This window comes from Neopelma chrysocephalum, unplaced genomic scaffold (assembly GCF_003984885.1).
Source record: "Neopelma chrysocephalum unplaced genomic scaffold, ASM398488v2 Primary Assembly neopelma1_143, whole genome shotgun sequence".
Classification (NCBI taxonomy): Eukaryota; Metazoa; Chordata; class Aves; order Passeriformes; family Pipridae; genus Neopelma; species Neopelma chrysocephalum.
Window position 1 is genome coordinate 6,233,016 of NW_020897805.1, and position 18,467 is coordinate 6,251,482.

At 37.7% G+C, this 18,467-nt stretch overlaps 1 protein-coding gene across 3 annotated transcripts in view; it reads left to right on the plus strand.

Annotated features, from left to right (window-relative positions):
• RET (ret proto-oncogene) overlaps positions 1 to 18,467 on the plus strand; it is an 80,092-nt gene that overhangs the window by 29,046 nt on the left and 32,579 nt on the right. For 2 of the 3 annotated variants that reach the window (XM_027700152.1, XM_027700153.1), the window contains 3 exons: positions 14,561 to 14,812; positions 16,414 to 16,707; positions 17,185 to 17,426. In XM_027700152.1, the coding sequence (XP_027555953.1) occupies positions 14,561 to 14,812; positions 16,414 to 16,707; positions 17,185 to 17,426 (788 nt within the window). Of the gene's footprint in view, positions 1 to 13,869; positions 13,938 to 14,560; positions 14,813 to 16,413; positions 16,708 to 17,184; positions 17,427 to 18,467 lie in introns of those variants that run through there. The other variant, XM_027700154.1, reaches the window with a different exon arrangement.

The following is an 18,467-nucleotide window of genomic DNA, read 5'->3' on the forward strand; positions in this document are numbered from 1 at the left end:
TGATTTTGTGGTGTGTTGTTTTTAAAAAATCTATAGCACAAGACTACCATTTCTGAACAAATACCATCTGTACCTTCTCAAATTTTCTTTCAGAAGTGGAAAAGATATTGGTAACTATATGTGCTTCAGAGATGGACAAGGTATCTCAAAAATAAATCCAACCTACCATGAGTAGGGTAATGCTGAGGAAACAGAAATATTGTCTGCAGGTGAGCAAACTATTTTACAAAGGATCCAAGACATATGGCCATGGAGGTTGCCCATTCTATTCTGGACCTCAGCCTTATGACCATGGAGGCCTGTTGTATAACTCTACTCTCTCTCTTGCTCCAGGAGAGAGTTATATTTTACTCGTACAGCTGTATAAGTTGATTTACTCTGCCTTTATTCGGAGAAAAGTGAATTAAACCCCTAATGAATAAATCTAATTTTAAAATTACATTGTTGATCTTCACTGCAGCAACATGCGAGATCCTTTCTGAGGTTTGCCAATCAAATGTGCAAAGTACAGTACAAAATAAAATATATGCAGCTAGGCATTCCCATTTTCAGAGTCAGAGCAATGTGATCTTTGTAAAAACTGGTATTTCAGCAAAAATTGCGTCAATGAAAAAGCTTTGAGTTGAGTAGGTACACAAAGTCCTTATGGCATCCAATAAAAAATAGTGGGTCTAATGATATAGAGACTGACTGACTCCACTGGGCTTTTTGGTAAAGTAGCATTCATTCAAATGGATGGTAATCATTGAAGAATTACAATTGATGTGCTACATTAATTTCAGTTTAAAAGGGGATATTGTCCAACCTTAAAAACAAAATGTTACTGAATTAAAGCTACAGAAAAAAACACATTAAACTCTTAGAGTAGTGCTAATTGTCCAAATACTATTTTGAACCTAAATTCTGGACAAAAAAGTTTAAAATTATGTATATCCTTACCCAGGGAATTGTAGTCAAGACTTCTAAATATGTTTTCCTTAGCATAAGTTCTTAAAATATAGCACTTTATCATTCTTTTTGACTAAACATTTTTATGCAATAGTCCCCAAGCATGCATCTTTCTTTTGTTAGGTGTAATCCATGCTCTCACACATTTATGTCACTGTGGATATGCTAAAATTTGTGTTCTTATCCTGTCTGCAAGTATTTGCAAAGTGTTGCATGTAGTCTCAAAGCCGGTGAAGTCTTCTAGGGTTCTTGACCTCAGCAAGTTTGGATAAGGCCAGTGATTGTATTAAAAATAAGTATTTTCATGAGATATGTCTGCACTTGTCAGCTGTTCTGAGTCTATAGCCTGGTACAGGCGCAGCATTACTTAGGCAGTAGAATGAAGTTCTGTTTGTGTGCTTTTAATCTGTGACCTCTGAGCAAAGCTGCATGTCCAGGTGCTCCTTTGTGAAGTGTGGGCAGGCTTGGCACAGCAGTGCCAACTGTGGTATCACGGAATTGTTACAGTTTGGAGGGACCTCTGGAGGTCATCCAGTCCAACCCCCCACCAAGGCAGGATCACCTGGAGCAGGTGACACAGGAACGCATCCCTGGGCAGCCTGTTCCAGTGCTGTGCCACCCTTAGTGTAAAGAAGTTCTTCCTCATGTTGAGGTGAAACTTCCAGCCAATTCACCTCTACCTTCCACCCAGCTCTTTCAATCTAAGAGTCAAGCATTTAAGGAAACTTTTGAGCCTGCTGTGCATCCTTAAGTGAGGCATAGTTATCAGCCTGTGGTTTTCAGGATTCTCCTCTTTCAGCAAGACCAGTCAGATGGTGAGCTTGAAAGTTAGACAAAAGTAGTGGCAAATAGTAGGTCTATTTCTATGAATCTTACCCTTATATATTGCTACCCAAATTTCTGTTCTCTTTTCAACACTAACTATAACCCATGTAACTAAGCATCTGATGCCTATCAGTTGTTCTCCGTCTTTCTGAAGCACTCAGTTTTATGTGCAAGTATATAAGTGTGCACAGGAGGCCACACAGTAACGTTGTGTTTGCACCACAGGAAGTGGGGGTGAGTGCTGCCAGTGTTCTTGACATTTTATTTTTTATATAGTATTAAAATGTTGTATGTGTCATGTCATCGTTACAAATGTTATTGAGGATGACACCTTTGCAGCAGATCAGATAACCTTTGTCTAAATTACTTCCCACAATTGTCTTGTCTCTCAGTGGGCTGCTGTATTTGCAGCACTCAATGGAACTGGTACACTGAGGTACTTGGAGACAGATCTACACAGAGTCCCTCCAGAGAATGTGCAGAGGGGTGTGAGGGTACCAGGCTTCACTGGAAGTCCCTTTGTACCTGAATCCAAGTTGTTGGTTTGTTTTTTGTTTTATTTTGTGTTTTGTTTTGTTTTTAAATTCTACATTGTGTTCCAGATACACAAGCAATTGGGTTAGATAGCTGAGCAAAGTTTTCTCCAGTGCATGGAAAAATATGGGAGGTCAAGCCCTTTCTAATAACATACAAAAACTAGTGAATAGTCACTGGCAACAGCATTGCCTTCGAACTGATTAATGCAAGCTCAAAGCCAGAATCTTCTCTCTTTCTTTGAAAACCATGTTGATTAAATTGTTAATTGCTTTAAATTGGAGAAATATGGAATGGACTGACATTTATTTTCCTTCCGACTGCTTTCATCTTTGCCAGCCGGTGTGTCGAACTCCTAGTGAGGACCAGGAAAACTGTTCATTCCAGAGCAGAGCAATGGGAAAGCCACAAAATACTTTCAAGCAACTCCACCCTCACTTTTCTCACATTGAAATCTCAGTAGCAAAGTTGCCCAGTACATTTCACTGTCCTTAGAAAAATATTGGCACATCAGCAAAAGAAATGTGCACCAAAAATGTAAATATGGACACCTGTGGTTGGGTAATGCTTGGGAAGAAGCTTCAGTGCTCCTTGAGGGACCTCTCGGACCTGAAGATTGACTTATACCCTGGACCTTTTATTCTTTAGCCCGAAACTAGGAGAATATTATTCAAAATTTTTTCTGGATATCCAGCTTGGTTCTTGTGTGCATTTTGCATCATATACATTGTGGTGGTGTCTGGAGTCAATGTGGATCCACGTTAAAACTGAAATTGAGTTTCTTATTTTCAGTAAAGCCTGGGTTACCAAATAATGCTTTAGGAATGTTTAGCTTCAGCCTTGAGTCCTGAACCTGTTTGCAGAGGAGACTTATGAAGAGTATATCTACTGCAACCATGTTATTGGTAACTGTAGCATAGAAAGAAATCTGTAAGTTATAAAGGCTTGTATGTTGTGGTCTCCTTTTGGCATGAAATGTAACAGTTGTCAGTAATGATAAAATGGGAATAGATAAGTGTTTCTATAAACTTAAACTTTGTTAAGTTCTTACAACAAAAAGCATTAAGCCGGGCAGCTATTCATTCCTGGTACAGGGAAACTCATGGAAAGCATTCATGGAAAGGTCAATGCACTGGGTATGTGCCAAGACTTTAAAACCCTGCTTGTTTTGTTGATGCTGATGTTTGTGGTGTGCGTATGGAGGTTTTAAGGCACAGGTGAGAGTTTCTGAGCAGAGCCACCAAATCTGCAATTTTTAATTTACGTTTCTCTGGTATTCAGTTGAAATCTGAACTTGTGTTTTCATTACACATTACAGTCTTTTAGCCTGGAACTATTGCTGCCTTGATAAGGAAAGAAGGGAAGCAGAGGAAATGAGGTTTTTTACTGACACTTAAATTTAAAGCATGAACTCTTGATGAAACAGAGCAACAATCACCTTTGCAGACAAGTTGAAAAATCAAAATGCCTTGATAAAATGTGCATGAAGATACTGTGCTGGAACAAGACCTGATTACTTGTTTGTGACAGGAGATGCCACTGGAGGTGTTTTCAGCTCATAAACAGAGCAGAAAGCATCAGTTTCACCATCTGAGAAAAATGTAAATGCATAAACTTTGTGCTTCAGTATTCTTTTGGGGTTGGGTTGCCCAGGAGCTCTAGTAGCTGAACGACGACAGCACTTTCTTTGACTCTGGGACTGTCACTTACAGTTTGTTTATACATCAAAAACGTGTGATCAGAATGACTACTCTGGTAGTCCTACAGTTCAGAATAAATGTCAACATCAAGGACTATCTGTGTGAATCACTGCAAGCCAGAACTCAGTGCAAACCTCAATGTAGTAGAAGTAGCTAATAATAATAAGCAGTAAGTGATCAGAAGTTACCCAATAGAAAAGCTGCTGTTTAGCAGCCTTAGTAAAATCTTTATCAAAAGTGACTTTATGAGAGATATAAAGAATTGTCTTCTGTTGGCATTGGAGGATATGAACATGGGGCAAAGTTTTAACTTTTAAAGTAAAAAAGGCATTGAAATAGTTATGAAATGTGTTAAGCAAATTCAGTCTTTAATAATCAGAGTAGGATTGTTTTGTGTGTGCAATTGCTTGGCAGTCTGTGGTGGTTTGGCATGCCCTCCAGCAAGGGATTGGGCTGGAACCCAGAAGCTCACTTAAAGGAAAATAAAGTTGTTGTAAAATCCTGTACAGGCCCCTACCATTCCAGGTTTTACTGCTGCTTTTATTGTTGTTTCTTTTAGACTTCTCTAGTTCATTGCTATAACTTGTCAAGAGTTCAGTGTAGTTCATGTCTGTATTAAAGCTGGTTGAGAAGAGCTGTCTAGAACAGTCTTCACTGTCCAATGCATATCATTAGTGGTCTGTCTTCCTGTTTCCAAGCCTTGTCAATACAATTTCTGCCCTTTTGCTGACAACATTTATGCTTTAAGACAACAGCATAATGACTAGCTACTGTGCAGTAATGACTGAAAGTCCCCAAAGGAAAATTTCTGTTTTATTAAGCAGTGATTTTGACAGCTGGGAGATGGGGGGGTTCTTGTCCTTTTATTATGATTTTCTTTTTTTATGATGGCAGGTGTAACACAGATCTTTATGAAACTGTTTTAGAAGCAGGTCTGCCTTGTAAGAGTACCTAGGAAAATGTATTCTCTGCCAGGTGTCTTAAGGAATTAGAGGTTCAAATGCAGAGGAGTCTTAACAGTATTTTAGTTATTATATGTATATGTATTAAAAAGATAATAGAAATTGAACATTAAAAAACAACAATATGAAAAAAACTTATATTCTCTATTTCATTTCATAGATCACCTAAAATATGGTAAACTACACCTAAAATACGATAATTAAACCAAAATGCTCTGTTAATTCATGACAAAACTTTAAATAAATCAATCAGTAAATAAGCTCACAATTACACTGAGATTTTGCTTCCTGGACGAAAAATTGAACTGCAGGCTCATAGCTCCCTTGAGTGTTTGGAAAGAGAATAGCAGCTCTTAATAACAGAGCACTTTCCTGTGAGAGGTGGACATTCATGTCATTACCATTTTTCTGGCAACTTTTCAACAACCAGCAGCAAAAGTTTTCATTGATTGCCTCCTGCTGTAAGGCAGTAATTATACTGCTCTGTCTCTCTTTCATAAACTGAAGGAATTGCAGAAAATAAGGGAAGCTAGAGATATTAGATATGGATAAAACACAATTCAGGCTGAGCTATTTCCTATGTCACTACATGTGGTCTAGCAGGCTAATTTTTACACATCTGCAGTAAATATAGAAAATAGATTTTCCTGTGCAACAATGGAGAATCCAAAGTAAAAATTCAATCCAGATGCTGTAAAGTCATCCACTCCCTAGAAAACGAGAAGGTTTTCTTTGAAAAGGCAGCTTTTCTCTGAAAATGAAGTCCCTCTTGCCACAGCCCAGGTACAGGGGTTGATCTTGCTGAAGATTTAGTCATTGTACAGTTATCCCAAACTTATACTGTTACCATTTGGTCACGGTTTTGTTAATTGTTGCAATCCAGTGATGCTGAGGGGGGAAAAAAGCTATTTGTGAGAAATATTGGTACCCATTCCACTTGAGTGTATTTTCCCTGTGAAGATGGCTTAGGCATAGGAAATGGCTGGAGGTGTTTGTGAATTGCACTGAGCCGTCAGAAAGTGATCCCTTATGCCTGACTCCATCTATCTCTAATTGACAGGAAGACTTGCGTTCATTTTGATGATGCAGAATCAAGTGCAGCTGGAGGAAAGGAAATGGGGAAATTTGAGCTTAAGTAGTAATGGAATGCAGGAGTTTGTGCATATACAAATCTTTGTCATAAATCAACAGTTAATTGTTTCTCATTGATTTTCATGACTTGGATTGTGAAAATTTAGTACTTTATTAAGGAGTAGCACAGTGATCTAAATGTATATCTTAATGTAGGAAATGCATTGTGATACTGATGTCCTTTTAACTAAGATAATGAATTTAAAGTTATTTGTCTTTGCCTTCAAGGATCCTTTCATCTTGTCAAGTCTGCTGAACAATTTCTGCAGATAAGAGTGTCTTGTGATTTATTTTCATATTTTTATGAAATTAATATATTTAGTTGTCAGTACCTTGTTCTCCTAATCGCTGCTATAATGTTTACCTTCCATATGAACTCAGCACTGTTAGAGTAAATATATGTGAAAGATAATTAAAGTATAACAACAATTTAGAGCACTTGTATGTTGCTACATTATTAATTGAGGATTTTATGGTTTCGAGATTTACAACTAGTGTATGTCAGTTTTATCACAGAACAGTGATATGTACGTCACTGGTCTTCTCTAGCTTCTCATTATCACAATCTTTATGTATATATAATACATAAACACATTCTAGAAGGCACGGAGAGAGCATGCACAGAGGATGACTAGAAAAACAAATCTTTATTTAAAAGTTAGAAATAAAACAGCAGACTAAGTCCACCGTCTTGGCATCTCTGGTCATAGAATGCAGAATAATTCCACTTGGCAGAAATACAAACAACAACATGAATGAGCCTCGAATGTGTTGGGTTTTGGGGTTAATTGAAACTCGTGAAAGCAAAAGAAAATTACTGAAAAGTGTTAGATTAGAGTGACCCAGTGTTTGCAGAGTCTGTCTCTGACAGAGCTGGGAGTTTTACAAAGATCGCATTGCAAGACTTTACTCTCAATTTTGCTTTTCTTCTCAATAATCTCATTCCCTTTCTACAAACCTATATAATGCAGAAAAGAGAGGATGTAAATGTAAACAAAATCTTTGAATACTTGAATACTTGAATATTTTGTATATCTTCAGCAGTGCTAGGTTAGCTCCTAGCCCTATCCAGTTCCTGCTGCAGGGGGAGTATGTTCACAGAATGCAAGCTATTAACTATTTTTATTAAATCATAGAATATCCTGAGCTGGAAAAGATCCACAAGAATCATCAAGTTCAACTGCAAATTATTACAGTTTACCTTTTTGAAAAAATAATGAAAAGTGTACATAGGATTGTACAATGTTTCCAGTGCTGGGGAAGTACTGATAGCATCTCAGTGGAAATACTGCCTGGTTTCTGATGCTGGAATTGTTGAAAGCTTTGTCTGTGTTCAAAGATTCAGCTACTATTTTTAAAAACTAATTTTTTCTTGTTCTCAGTGTCCCTTTTGCTTTAGAAGGTTCGCACTGAATAAGGTGCTATTTAGTTACAAAACTGGGCTACAAGCATGGGCTCTCTTTGTGAGATCATTTATCTGATGCTTGCAAATTTGGATTAATTCTCAAAGCAAAATACAGAGAGGTCACTAGAAATACAGAAGTGTGAAACATGATAAATTGAGTCTGTACAGAGCTGAATTGGAGTGGTATAAAAATGAACCGTTATGTCATCTTCATTTTTTATGCTGCCATGTAAACACCCTAAATTTGACCCAGATGTAAATAAATTATATTAAATATTTATGATATAATTTGTGCTGCAAAACAATAGTGAGTTTCTTTGTCTTAGATTTCAACTCCATACTCCTGTAGAGCAAAATTGTATCCAGGTATTCTCAAGCAATTAAGCCATACTTTATAGGAATGGCAGAATCAGTATTTGAAGAATTTTCAGAAACCCCTGCAATCTCTCACAGAAGCTTTCCATGCATGTTAATTTCTATGAGAGATGGTTTAAGTTTTACTAACACTGGTATTTAGAACAGTGAAGCACCAAAAACTTGCCTTTTTGCTAAAGTAACAAAACCCCAAACCCCAAAACAGTTCTTACAAATCCAAATTCATTTCTTTTTGATAAATTTAGGGTCTGTCTTTGATATTGACATTTGTAAAATTTATGTTCAATATGCGTGATACAGAAAGAAAGCTTTCATTTTGTCAGATCCATCTTTTGGCTTTACCAGGTCTGTCTTATTATTGTCTTGTGGAATTCATTCTCATTTAGTGACTAGCAGGTCAATATAAGTGGCTGACTGAGCTTTTTTTTATCTAATATTTCTATCTACCTAATTTCTAGATTTTCAGTTTAAAATTTATGGTTGTTTTCAGTATGACCATGGGAATCTGTTGAGGAAAATCACAAGAGAGGCAATTAACTTAAACCAGACCAGTTTAACAGGTCTGGAGTATATTCTAGTTAAGTACTGTTTCTGCTTACCATCACTTCATAAGGACCTGTTCTCTCTGGAGATATCATGTTCTGTAAAACACATGTATTTCACTAGTACTGCTGTTATTGAAATTTATTCTGTTGTTCTCTAACAATTCTGCTGCATTTAAATGTACACAACAGGTGAAACTTAGCAATTACCCAGCTCCATAAAGCTGGAGTATACTTTGAGAAAATTCTGATATGAAGCTCTACAGCAGTGTTTCCCCAGTCAACTCTAACCTGGGGCCCAGACAAGCAGCTTTATAAAAAACTAATTAATTTCATTTTCACTTTAATAGAGTTTCTTATGTTTTCTGGTTCATATCAAATCTGTTACAATTTCTGTAATGATCAGCTTAAAAATAACACACCTGAAAGTAAATAACGTCGTGCTGCTGTCTTGCTAGTTAATTAAGTGAATGCCACTTCTTCTATTTGTCATTGTCCTAGTGACCCTCAAACACATTAGGAATTACACCTGGCAGTAATGCTGCAGCCTGAACTTGGTGAGCTGATGGTGGAATTGGACTTCTCTGTATAAAACCAGAAGAAATATTTATGATTTGTGCCAGAAGCAGTGTCCATACACCCAGGGTGGTTGACAGGCTGGCTTGCCCTGGTGCCTGGCTGTGCGGGCACGTGAGGGGGAGATCAGTGGCCCCAGGGTCCCCCTGGCACCGGTGCTGTGTCCCCTGTGTGGCACAGGCTGACCCATGCCATGGCCACCTGGTCAGCTGATGATTGAATGCCAAGTGTTGCTTTCAGCTCTGCTGTTTCATACTACTTTTCTATTAAGTGACAAGTGGATTTTTTTCTAAATTAGAGACTTTTTGGTTTATGAGAGCGAGTTTATTTCCTAATTGTGTAGGGACTAGGAGGGAATTAAGTGAGGAAGTCCTTTAATTTAAAATATACAAGTGCATTACTGCCCTTGTTCTCTGATGAATCGGACATTAGGTATATTAATACTAGTAATGGAACATAATGGCTACTCGTCAGAAGTAAAGATAATTATTTCAGGAACACAAAACTAATGTTGGCAGATAATTGCTTGTTGAAATCTGATGCTGTGTAACAAATGGAGGATTATTAACAACAGACTGCCATGTTCATCTGTTATATCATTAAATCCTGCATGTTACAATGATAGGGCTATCATTTCATTAAAAGCACCCCCCTTTTCTTGGACATGCATGTCAATGTTTGATTAAGGATTTTGACTGCATGAGGGCTGTTCTATTCTAAATAAGCTGTTACCCTCCAAAATGCTGAGAAGCTCTGAGTAAATTTTGTCAGATGTGGATTATATATTACTTGCTGAATGAAAACTATCATTGCATTTCCATTTCTCTAATTTTTTTTCTTTATGTCTTTTTTAAAAACACAAACCAGTCTTTTAAGTACATGTTCATCCAGTAGGCACTTTGAGATCTGTGAATATTTTCATCTACTGGACTAAGTGTAACTTATAACACTAACTGGTGAAAAGAATTTGGAAGGTAACAAATACTCAGGCTTGAGGGACACTTTTCAGATTACGTGAGTAATGAAACCCAGAATAACTTTAGAGAGTAATGTTATATTTCAGCCGTTTGAAGCTTCTCTTCAGAAGAGGATATTGGAGTTGGTTCTTCTGTCTTGTGGACCAGGGTAACAAAATGCTCCTGACCAGCAACCCCGCTATGTTGTCCTCTCTTATCACCATCTCTAACATGCTTTGAGACTCTGCAGGTGATCCACCCAGACCTGAGATGGTTTTCCAGTTATCTGAGCATGTTCTTTCCCAGGACAAATCTTGTGATTTGGACGGTTCACTCCAAAATGTCTGAAGTCTGCAGTTGTACCTTGAAAGATGGTTACAGACATTGTCTGGGAGAATGTCTTACAGTGAAGTCTTCCTCTATGCTAATAACAAATTTCATGCCACTTCATTTTGTGACTAAAAAATTAAATTATGTTTTTTGTCATCGTGGTTGATCGTAAGAATATAATGTTTCTATAGTCCATTTAACAGTTTTCATTAAGAGTTGTCCCCGAGTGCTACTCAAAACTAGAGCGGCATGCATAAAAAGTACTGAAAACATGTAAAGTTTTCTGCAGCAAATTGTGTACAAAAAAAAAAATCAATGTGTATTAAAAAAGGCATTATTTACCTAACCATTCATAACTGAAAAAAGCCACATGAAAAATTGCTTTATTTCAAAAGGCAGTCATGAAGGCTTCAAAGTACATGTAATCTCATTTCTCTACTCTCATTTTACCTGCTTTCTTTCGCTGAACTGGAAAACTGCTGTCATAACTATCTATTTCCTGTAGGAGCTATTAGTTAGTAGCATTACATCCGCTTAAACGTGATCACTTTTCTCTTCTGTGTGTTACTGATATGCTATTATCCCATAATATTGCTCATCCATCAGAGGTTGCCATGTTTCCTGTGCTGTTTGTAGTATGGAGAGCTGAAACATCCTCTAAAAAAAATTCAGAGATTCCAAAATATTTCAACAACACTCTATTATGTTACTCATGTATATTACAGAGCACAACCTTCTCGTGCTGTATTTCAAGTTGTAATGTAAAATTTTTGTCTGCTTTTAATTCCTAAGCAAAAGCACTTTAACGATCAGTTTTGAATGTAACCATCTCGATTCCTCTTGATTTAAATGGCAGATTCATTAAAAACTCCATCTGGCTTCCATAGGAAACTTGCACAAGTCCTTGGAAATGGATTTTTTTTTTTTTTCAGGACACAAGGAAGTGTGGCCAGGATTAGAACCTCTTCCTCCTGCAGCATACTTGCCAGATGGCAAGTTTATTGAATCTGGTTTTAACTCACTAGGGCTTAAAAGAATGAACACAGCTATGAGATGTGGGTGCTATGTTTCTACTTCAAAGGTCTCCTCTAAGATTAGCCTCCTGAGATTTATATGCAGAGTGTAGTCCTGACCTGAGCAGTCTGTTGCATACCTCTCATCTCTTTCACTGCTTGAAATGGAATTAGGGTGACACAAACAACTTTACAAAATCCCAGTAATTTCAGATATTTGATGAATCTTGTTACATAGCTAAATAAAATTCATATTTTTAAATTTATTTTATTTTACAGTGTTGTAAAGTCTCTTCATTTGAAATACATTTTCTTTACATATTCAAGTTAAACATGAAAGTATGAGATATCCACTGGTGACACTCAAAACTGTCCTTGGGTGTTGTCCTCAATATAGAAGTCTGCTCTGTACTAAAAGCTAACAGTTCTGATAGACAAAATTTAGTTTTATCAGCTTTTAGGTGTGAATCGAGGAGTAAAAGATCTTGTTTCTACTTTAATTCCCTACAACAGTGTTCCCTCCTTGCTTAAAGTGGCTTTTAATTCAAGATAGAGTCATAGAGTAGTCTGAGTTGGAAGGGACCCACAAGGATCATTGAGTCCAACTCTTTAGTGAATGGCCTCTCTGGGGATCTAACCCTGACCTTGGCATTATTAGCACCATGCTCTAACCAACTGAGCTAATCTCAGTTTTAAAACTTGTGAAATACGTTTCTGATTAATTAGTGGTGCAAATTCTAAATTATTTTATGAAGGAACCCTCTCTTTTCAAAATACAAAGCATGGGTTTGCATTTCTGTTATTTACAGAGAAATCAGATTTTTATATTACAGGATTTTTTTCCTTTTTTTTTTTACTATGGAGAAGACTCCTCCTGTGAACTGATGCCAAAGAACTTCAGAGAGTCTGCAGCATAAATATTAACTTTATCTTTCAAGTGCAGACCAGTCAGGATGCTGACCTCTGCTGAGGTGTAGTTGCTTGCAAGGTTTCAGGTATTTAAGTGGCCATGTCTGTCATAATTATTTATGTATTTGGTTAAACACAACTGTACTCTCATGCAGTGTGAGCCCTGATTTATAAAGCAAAGAATATAAAGATTAACACACTTCTTTAAGACAAGGAAACAAATAATTGCAACTCAAAATATTCCGGTTTTCCCCTTTTGCACTTTCACATGTTACACATCAGTATTGTTTATATGTACTCTCTTTTCTATATACTGAGGTGATTTCATGTCTCTCTGTGGTGCTGGTTCTTGTACCACAAGATGTGTTTGTGGTGCTGAGCACACAGCATTGCTCATGTTGGGACCACAGGCTTGGAAATAAGGAAATAATAACTATTCCTCTGTCCTGCACCTAGTGTTGTATTAGGCTCATTTGTATGCATTTGTGGGTTAAAAGTAATTTTTTAGTCTTGAGTAGTGAATTTTCAGTGTTGAATTTCTTGTGAGGAAGTTTTCATTGTTCTAGAATCAAGTTTTTATACAAAATATCCCAAGAGAGACTATTTGCTTGCACTGGGACTGGGCTTGCTATTTAGATATTACCTTATCCCTCTTGATAACGAATCTCTTTGTAGGACTTCTAATAGCTCATATTCCCAGGTTTTCCTTCACTTCAAAAATGAGAGGGACTGAAAAAATATTTGAAATTTATTATAAATGTTCAGGAATCTTAACTTTAAAAGAAGATGTTAATAGCACCGGAATGAAAAGTAAAAATTTTCTCCAGGGAGAGGATGTCAAGATTTAATGCTTTTCTAAAACTCTCAAAAAGAATATTGTTGGCTTCCCTTTGATTTAAGTCCTTTGGAGTGAGTTCACCTACCATATTACTTTAGCACCTTATTCATATATTGCAAAGTATATGTAGGAAAAAAATAATGGGTCTCTGTAAATCTCATGGATGTAATTGCATCCAGGGATACTGATGATGTCATGAATCATTGCAAGGTACAATGGTTTCTGTGGTATTTCCAAATGAAATTAGAGGTCTCGTTTACAGTTTGTTTGCGGTGCACTCCATTCAGTAGAACAATGTATGGATCCAATAATAATACAAAATAAATATGTGCTATAGCCTGATGCTATTTTGAAGATATTTTGGAATTATATCCTTAATTTTACTGCTACATTACTATCATTTCCAGTTGTGTCTGGCTTGATTTAAGCTGAGAGAGCTTTATAGTAGTAACAGACGGAAATTGTTATTGTTTACATTTGTTCAGCAGATGTGTGAGCTTTTTATATGCTTGACTCCTTATCAAAGCGGATTAAATGATGCACAGTTCTGCAGTATGCAAGTGTTCTTTTGGATGGGAACAAGTACGGACTGTCAGTGCATGTGAAGTCCAAGAGTGACAGTTCCAGTATTTCAGTGCACATGAGTGCAGTGAGCATCACTTTGTCCTTTCCTTGCTTATCAAGCATTCCACTGTGATCATATTTGCAAGAAATGAAATTGGAGGGGAAGAATTGGAAATGGGTAGAGAGGCCATTGCAAAATGACCTGGTAAGATGAGATCAGTTGAAGAAATGTGCATCAAGGGGCAGTTGAGCTCTACTGAATGTAAATGTCTGCAGTGCCAGGGTGGGAGGTGATTGGGTCAGTCACAACCATTGTACCAAAAAGAAATGTATGTTTTTCTCCTCATTCAGTTCCCAGCTTTCTCATCTATCATATTTAAAATACTTACAAGACTTTCATATCAGTTTTTTTTAAACAACTCCTGTTTTCTGTACCGAAAGTATCATGCTGGCTTGTTGAAAAAGGGAGGGAGCCACAAAAGGACTCCTGTGTAAGAGAGGTTTTATATAGTCTGAGGAAAAGTGTGTAAGCCATTGATACATTTCTGTGTTTTCTCTCAAAGGATGTTTAGGCTTTCAGTGGAGTTACAGCTGAGAGTGCCAGGTAGAAACTTAAGTAAAATTTGGCAAGCAGAGCTTCCTTAAGTGTTCTGCTTAAACTGGACCTTGTCTACAGCAAGGCAGTTTTGCTTTCAAAAAGCAGATGATTTTGTAACTGGAACATAAACTATAGAGCACATTTTTGGTGACTGTGTCCTTGGCTTGAGTGCAGTAAAACCGTATTTATTTACACCAGATGAGGATCTGCCTTTTTCCACATCTTTTTCAGTACTTCTTTACTTCTTAGAGAATGAAGCCTTTGGTTCTTTGGAAATACATCTCTTAAGAAAATGCAGGTGCACAAAATCATTTAACTGGGACTACCTCTTCTCTTGTATGCCTTCCTTTGCAGTGGCCTTTGGTCTCTACTTCCCCAGGAAGGAGTACTTGGAGAATGTGTACATTGATGAGCCAGCAGGTATGCCGCTCCTGCGCATTCATGCCTTGAAGGATTCACATGAAGAAGTGGCCCACTTTCATCTGTGCCAGAATCTCAAAATTTCTCGAGCAAGATCCCCTGAAAATAATTGGTTTCAAATCAGAGAAAAAACAGGACTTCTCTACCTCAGCAAAAGCCTGGATAGAGACGACTTTAACATGTTGTGTAAGTATAAGAAGACTGACTTTTCTTGTTGAGGTATCTGTTCTTAGAGAAAAATACATTCAGATGATGAGATTTCTCCAGCAGAAGATGAGCATCACATTTGAAAAAAACGCATCTGCCCTTTTAAAATGAAGAATCTGACCCAATGAAACCCACAAAAGGGAACAATATGCCAAAGCAAATGCTGACCTTGGAGAGATCCAGTTGCTCACACTGGGGACTCCAATAGGGTGGGAAAGTTGCATTACTTGAAATATTTTTTTCCTGCATTTCACAGTTTTACCCTGAGGTTTGCAGTTTGTTCATTTACTGATGCAAGTGAGACCAATTCCAGCACTTAGTGCCCAGAGCAAGGCTGTTAGAGAGGTTCAAACTCTTGTAAATTTTTCTTGAATTCTGGTAACATGGATTCACAAAGTACATTTGTATGTAACACCCAACAGCTCTTAGAAGAAATGGTTAATTGTACCTCTCTCCCTCTCTTGAGATTTGGTTTTGTTAGAGAAGCTTACTGTTGAACTACAGAAATTAATTATCTCCTTTTTTTTCCCCTTCTTTTATACTCTAGCAGTAAATTGGTTTTGGTGATTTTGATCTATGAGGAAATTAGGTATCATTAGATGGTGGAGGAGGAAATGGGTGAGGAGTTAATGGCCTAGTGCTGTGATCAGTCGTAGAAATTTTACTGTTGGAGAGAGTCTGTAGTAACTGCCTTCAGTTTGTAAAAGCCATATATCAACTCTACCCTCTGACTTAGGTACCTTGATGTTGAAATTTTTAACTTCATACACTTACTGCTTTATTTTTCGAGTGCTGAGTGTTTGATATCTGATAATGATACCATTTTCACTGCATCTTTGGTACTTGGTGTTCATGAATATCAGATAGCTCTTTGTAACTGAACAAAGCAGGAGCATCCATCCAGCACCTGAGAGCCTTGTTTTGTTCCTACAAATCAAAGTGACCTACAACATCTTTTCAAGTGAATTAGATCTGTTACAGGGATATTACTGTGCTGTCTGTAGTCAAACCAAGGTAATCAAAATAAGGCTTGAGGGTGTAGCAGTAGATGCCACAGGTTACTTTTAACTTCTATTTTATCTCTTGTCCAGCACTTTATATTTCAAAATGATGAACAATCTGTCCTCTAAACCTAAACAATTTGACCCATATCCTCAACTGGAATAAACTGTCAGAATGCAGCGACTGAAATGATAGTAGTTATGGGTCTGTCCTGAGTATCTCTTGCCATTTCATGCATTATTTTTCCTGCTTCCACCTCACTCTGCTCTAGTCCCTTCAAAAAGCAGTCCTACAAAAAGCTGATTATTAATAGAGACCTGGTTTATGTCAGTGTCTTACAGATAGAATGCTGATATTGTTTGTGAAGTTCCATAATGTAAAATTGGTGCTAAGCCCTTAGTTTTTTGGCTTACTGGGGTTATTAAGGTTTAAGGTGTTCCCACCAGAAGAATTGTTTTATCACATAATAGGACTAAATGATCATTTATGAAATAATGGACTAGAGTAGAAAATGAGAAAAAGAAATGTTGACTTGTCTTCTGTAAAATATTTCTTCTGGTGTTTTTTTTCCCTTGAAGCTGTAGGAAACTGGATGCCATTATCAAAGGTGATGCTGTATGTCGTCCTTTCATCCCACCCTTTCCAAGAGAAGGAATGTGACTCTGCTACACGCACCATGGTTTTCCTCTCTTTGATCAATGCTACGGCACCAGCTTGCAGTTCCTTGACAGCAAGGCAACTTTGCTTCACAGAAATGGATCTCTCCTTTCACATCAAGGAGAATAAACCACCTGGCACATTTCATCAGCTCCAGTTACCCTCAGTTCATCATCTGTGTCAGAATCTCAGCATTTCCTACAAACTGCTAGCAGGTAAAACTGGAACTGAGCTGGTCACATACCAGCAATAGATGCAAACAGCTGCACTGTTAAAGATCTCTTTTGTAGTAGATCCTCTAGATTGATTCTGTAAAGGAAGTTCCATTGCAAATGTAAACTGAGCCTGAAGATTTTGCTTTTGAGATATACAGAGGGGATGGGAAGGAGGACTATCCCCTTCTCTAAAGAAAAGATTACTTTTAGAAGTTTGTACCTGCTAAAAGCAGACTGAGAGTATCCTGAGCTTTAAATGGTCCTGCTTCCAGACTGTAGAATCCTCCCATCTATTCCATGTTTTCTCCCTACCCTAATATAACCACATGAATTCCTTCTATTTCACTTCTGAGTCTGTCTTTTATTGTGTAGTCATGATGCCCAAATGGATTGCAAAAGAGTACTAAAGAAGAAAACTGTCAGAGCCCTATACTGGGAATTGATTGTCCCTCTTTCTCCTGTGGCTGTGTTTTCCAGCTGAGGGTCTGCCCTTTCGATACAACGAGAACACCACCAGTGTGCGTGTGACACAGCGCCTGGACCGAGAGGAGAGAGAGAGATACGAGCTGATCGCCAAGTGCACCGTGAGAGAGGGATTCAGGGAAATGCAGGTTGAGGTGCCCTTCCTGGTGAATGTGTTGGATGAAGATGACTCTCCTCCCTTCCTTCCCAATGGCACTGATACTGCAGATGCTGTTGTGGAGTTCAACAGGAAAGAGGTAATGTTCTCCTTTACCTAGTGCCTGGAGTAGGAACTCAGCAGTGGGAGGTGTGATTACTGGGAAGCACCAAGTTCTGGGTAATAGATCTCAGCAATGAGCCCATCATCACACCATACTCTAGAGATTGTAAAATGCTGTTTGTAGGATTCCTGTCCCCCGAGTAATATCTTATTCTTGCCCCAAAAGAAAGAAGAGTTTGGGTTAATTAAACAGTGTGAAGAAATTTGAGCAGTTTCCAAGGTCACGATGGACAATTGCTGAGTCCGTGGTTAGGATTGCTCTATCTCTTCATACTGATCTCTGCTCTATTTGTTATGGGGTTGTTTCCCCCAGATGATTAAAACTGAGTGTTGTTAGAGCAAGTATATCTGTGTACCAGTCCCATACATGCAAATCTATGTAAGACATCAGAACTACATTCAGAACATTTATTAGGATGCTGTAGCAATAGTGGTTGACTTCTGCAGGCAAACATTGCCCCTGTGAAGTTTCCAGGGCCAGGCCAATGTTAAGGGTGAGCTCCAGGATTTTCTTTTAATTGTGACCTTTCACTTCCCCCTTACCATGCCAAGGTGATCTTTCTAAAGATCTGAATCCCTGGGTGTCTTTGGTGTCCTCTGCACACATACACCACTTGCTTCAGTAGAGGAGTATACAGGTGGGCTTTTTGGCTCTTCCATAGGAGAAACAACCCTTTATAAGTCAATGATATAGATAAAGCATTTTTTTAGGGGCCTAAATGATGCAGTTTTCATGAGAGAACTTCTGTTTCCTAATAACAAGATCTCTTTTGGTAGTCAATTCTCCCTTCAAAGTACATTTTGATCATATTTGTGTCTGGAGGGGAAGAGACTAATTTTGGGAGTTTGCTGCCATCTCCCGACTAGAAGAAGTCTTTACAAGACACCTGTGAACATCCCATTTGCCTGGGCATAAAGTAATTCCTATTTATATTTGAAAATTTTGAAATTTAGCTCTGGATGATAGAAAGTGAAGGTCTCATAAAACTGTTTGATAAAGTAAAATATTCTTTTTGAA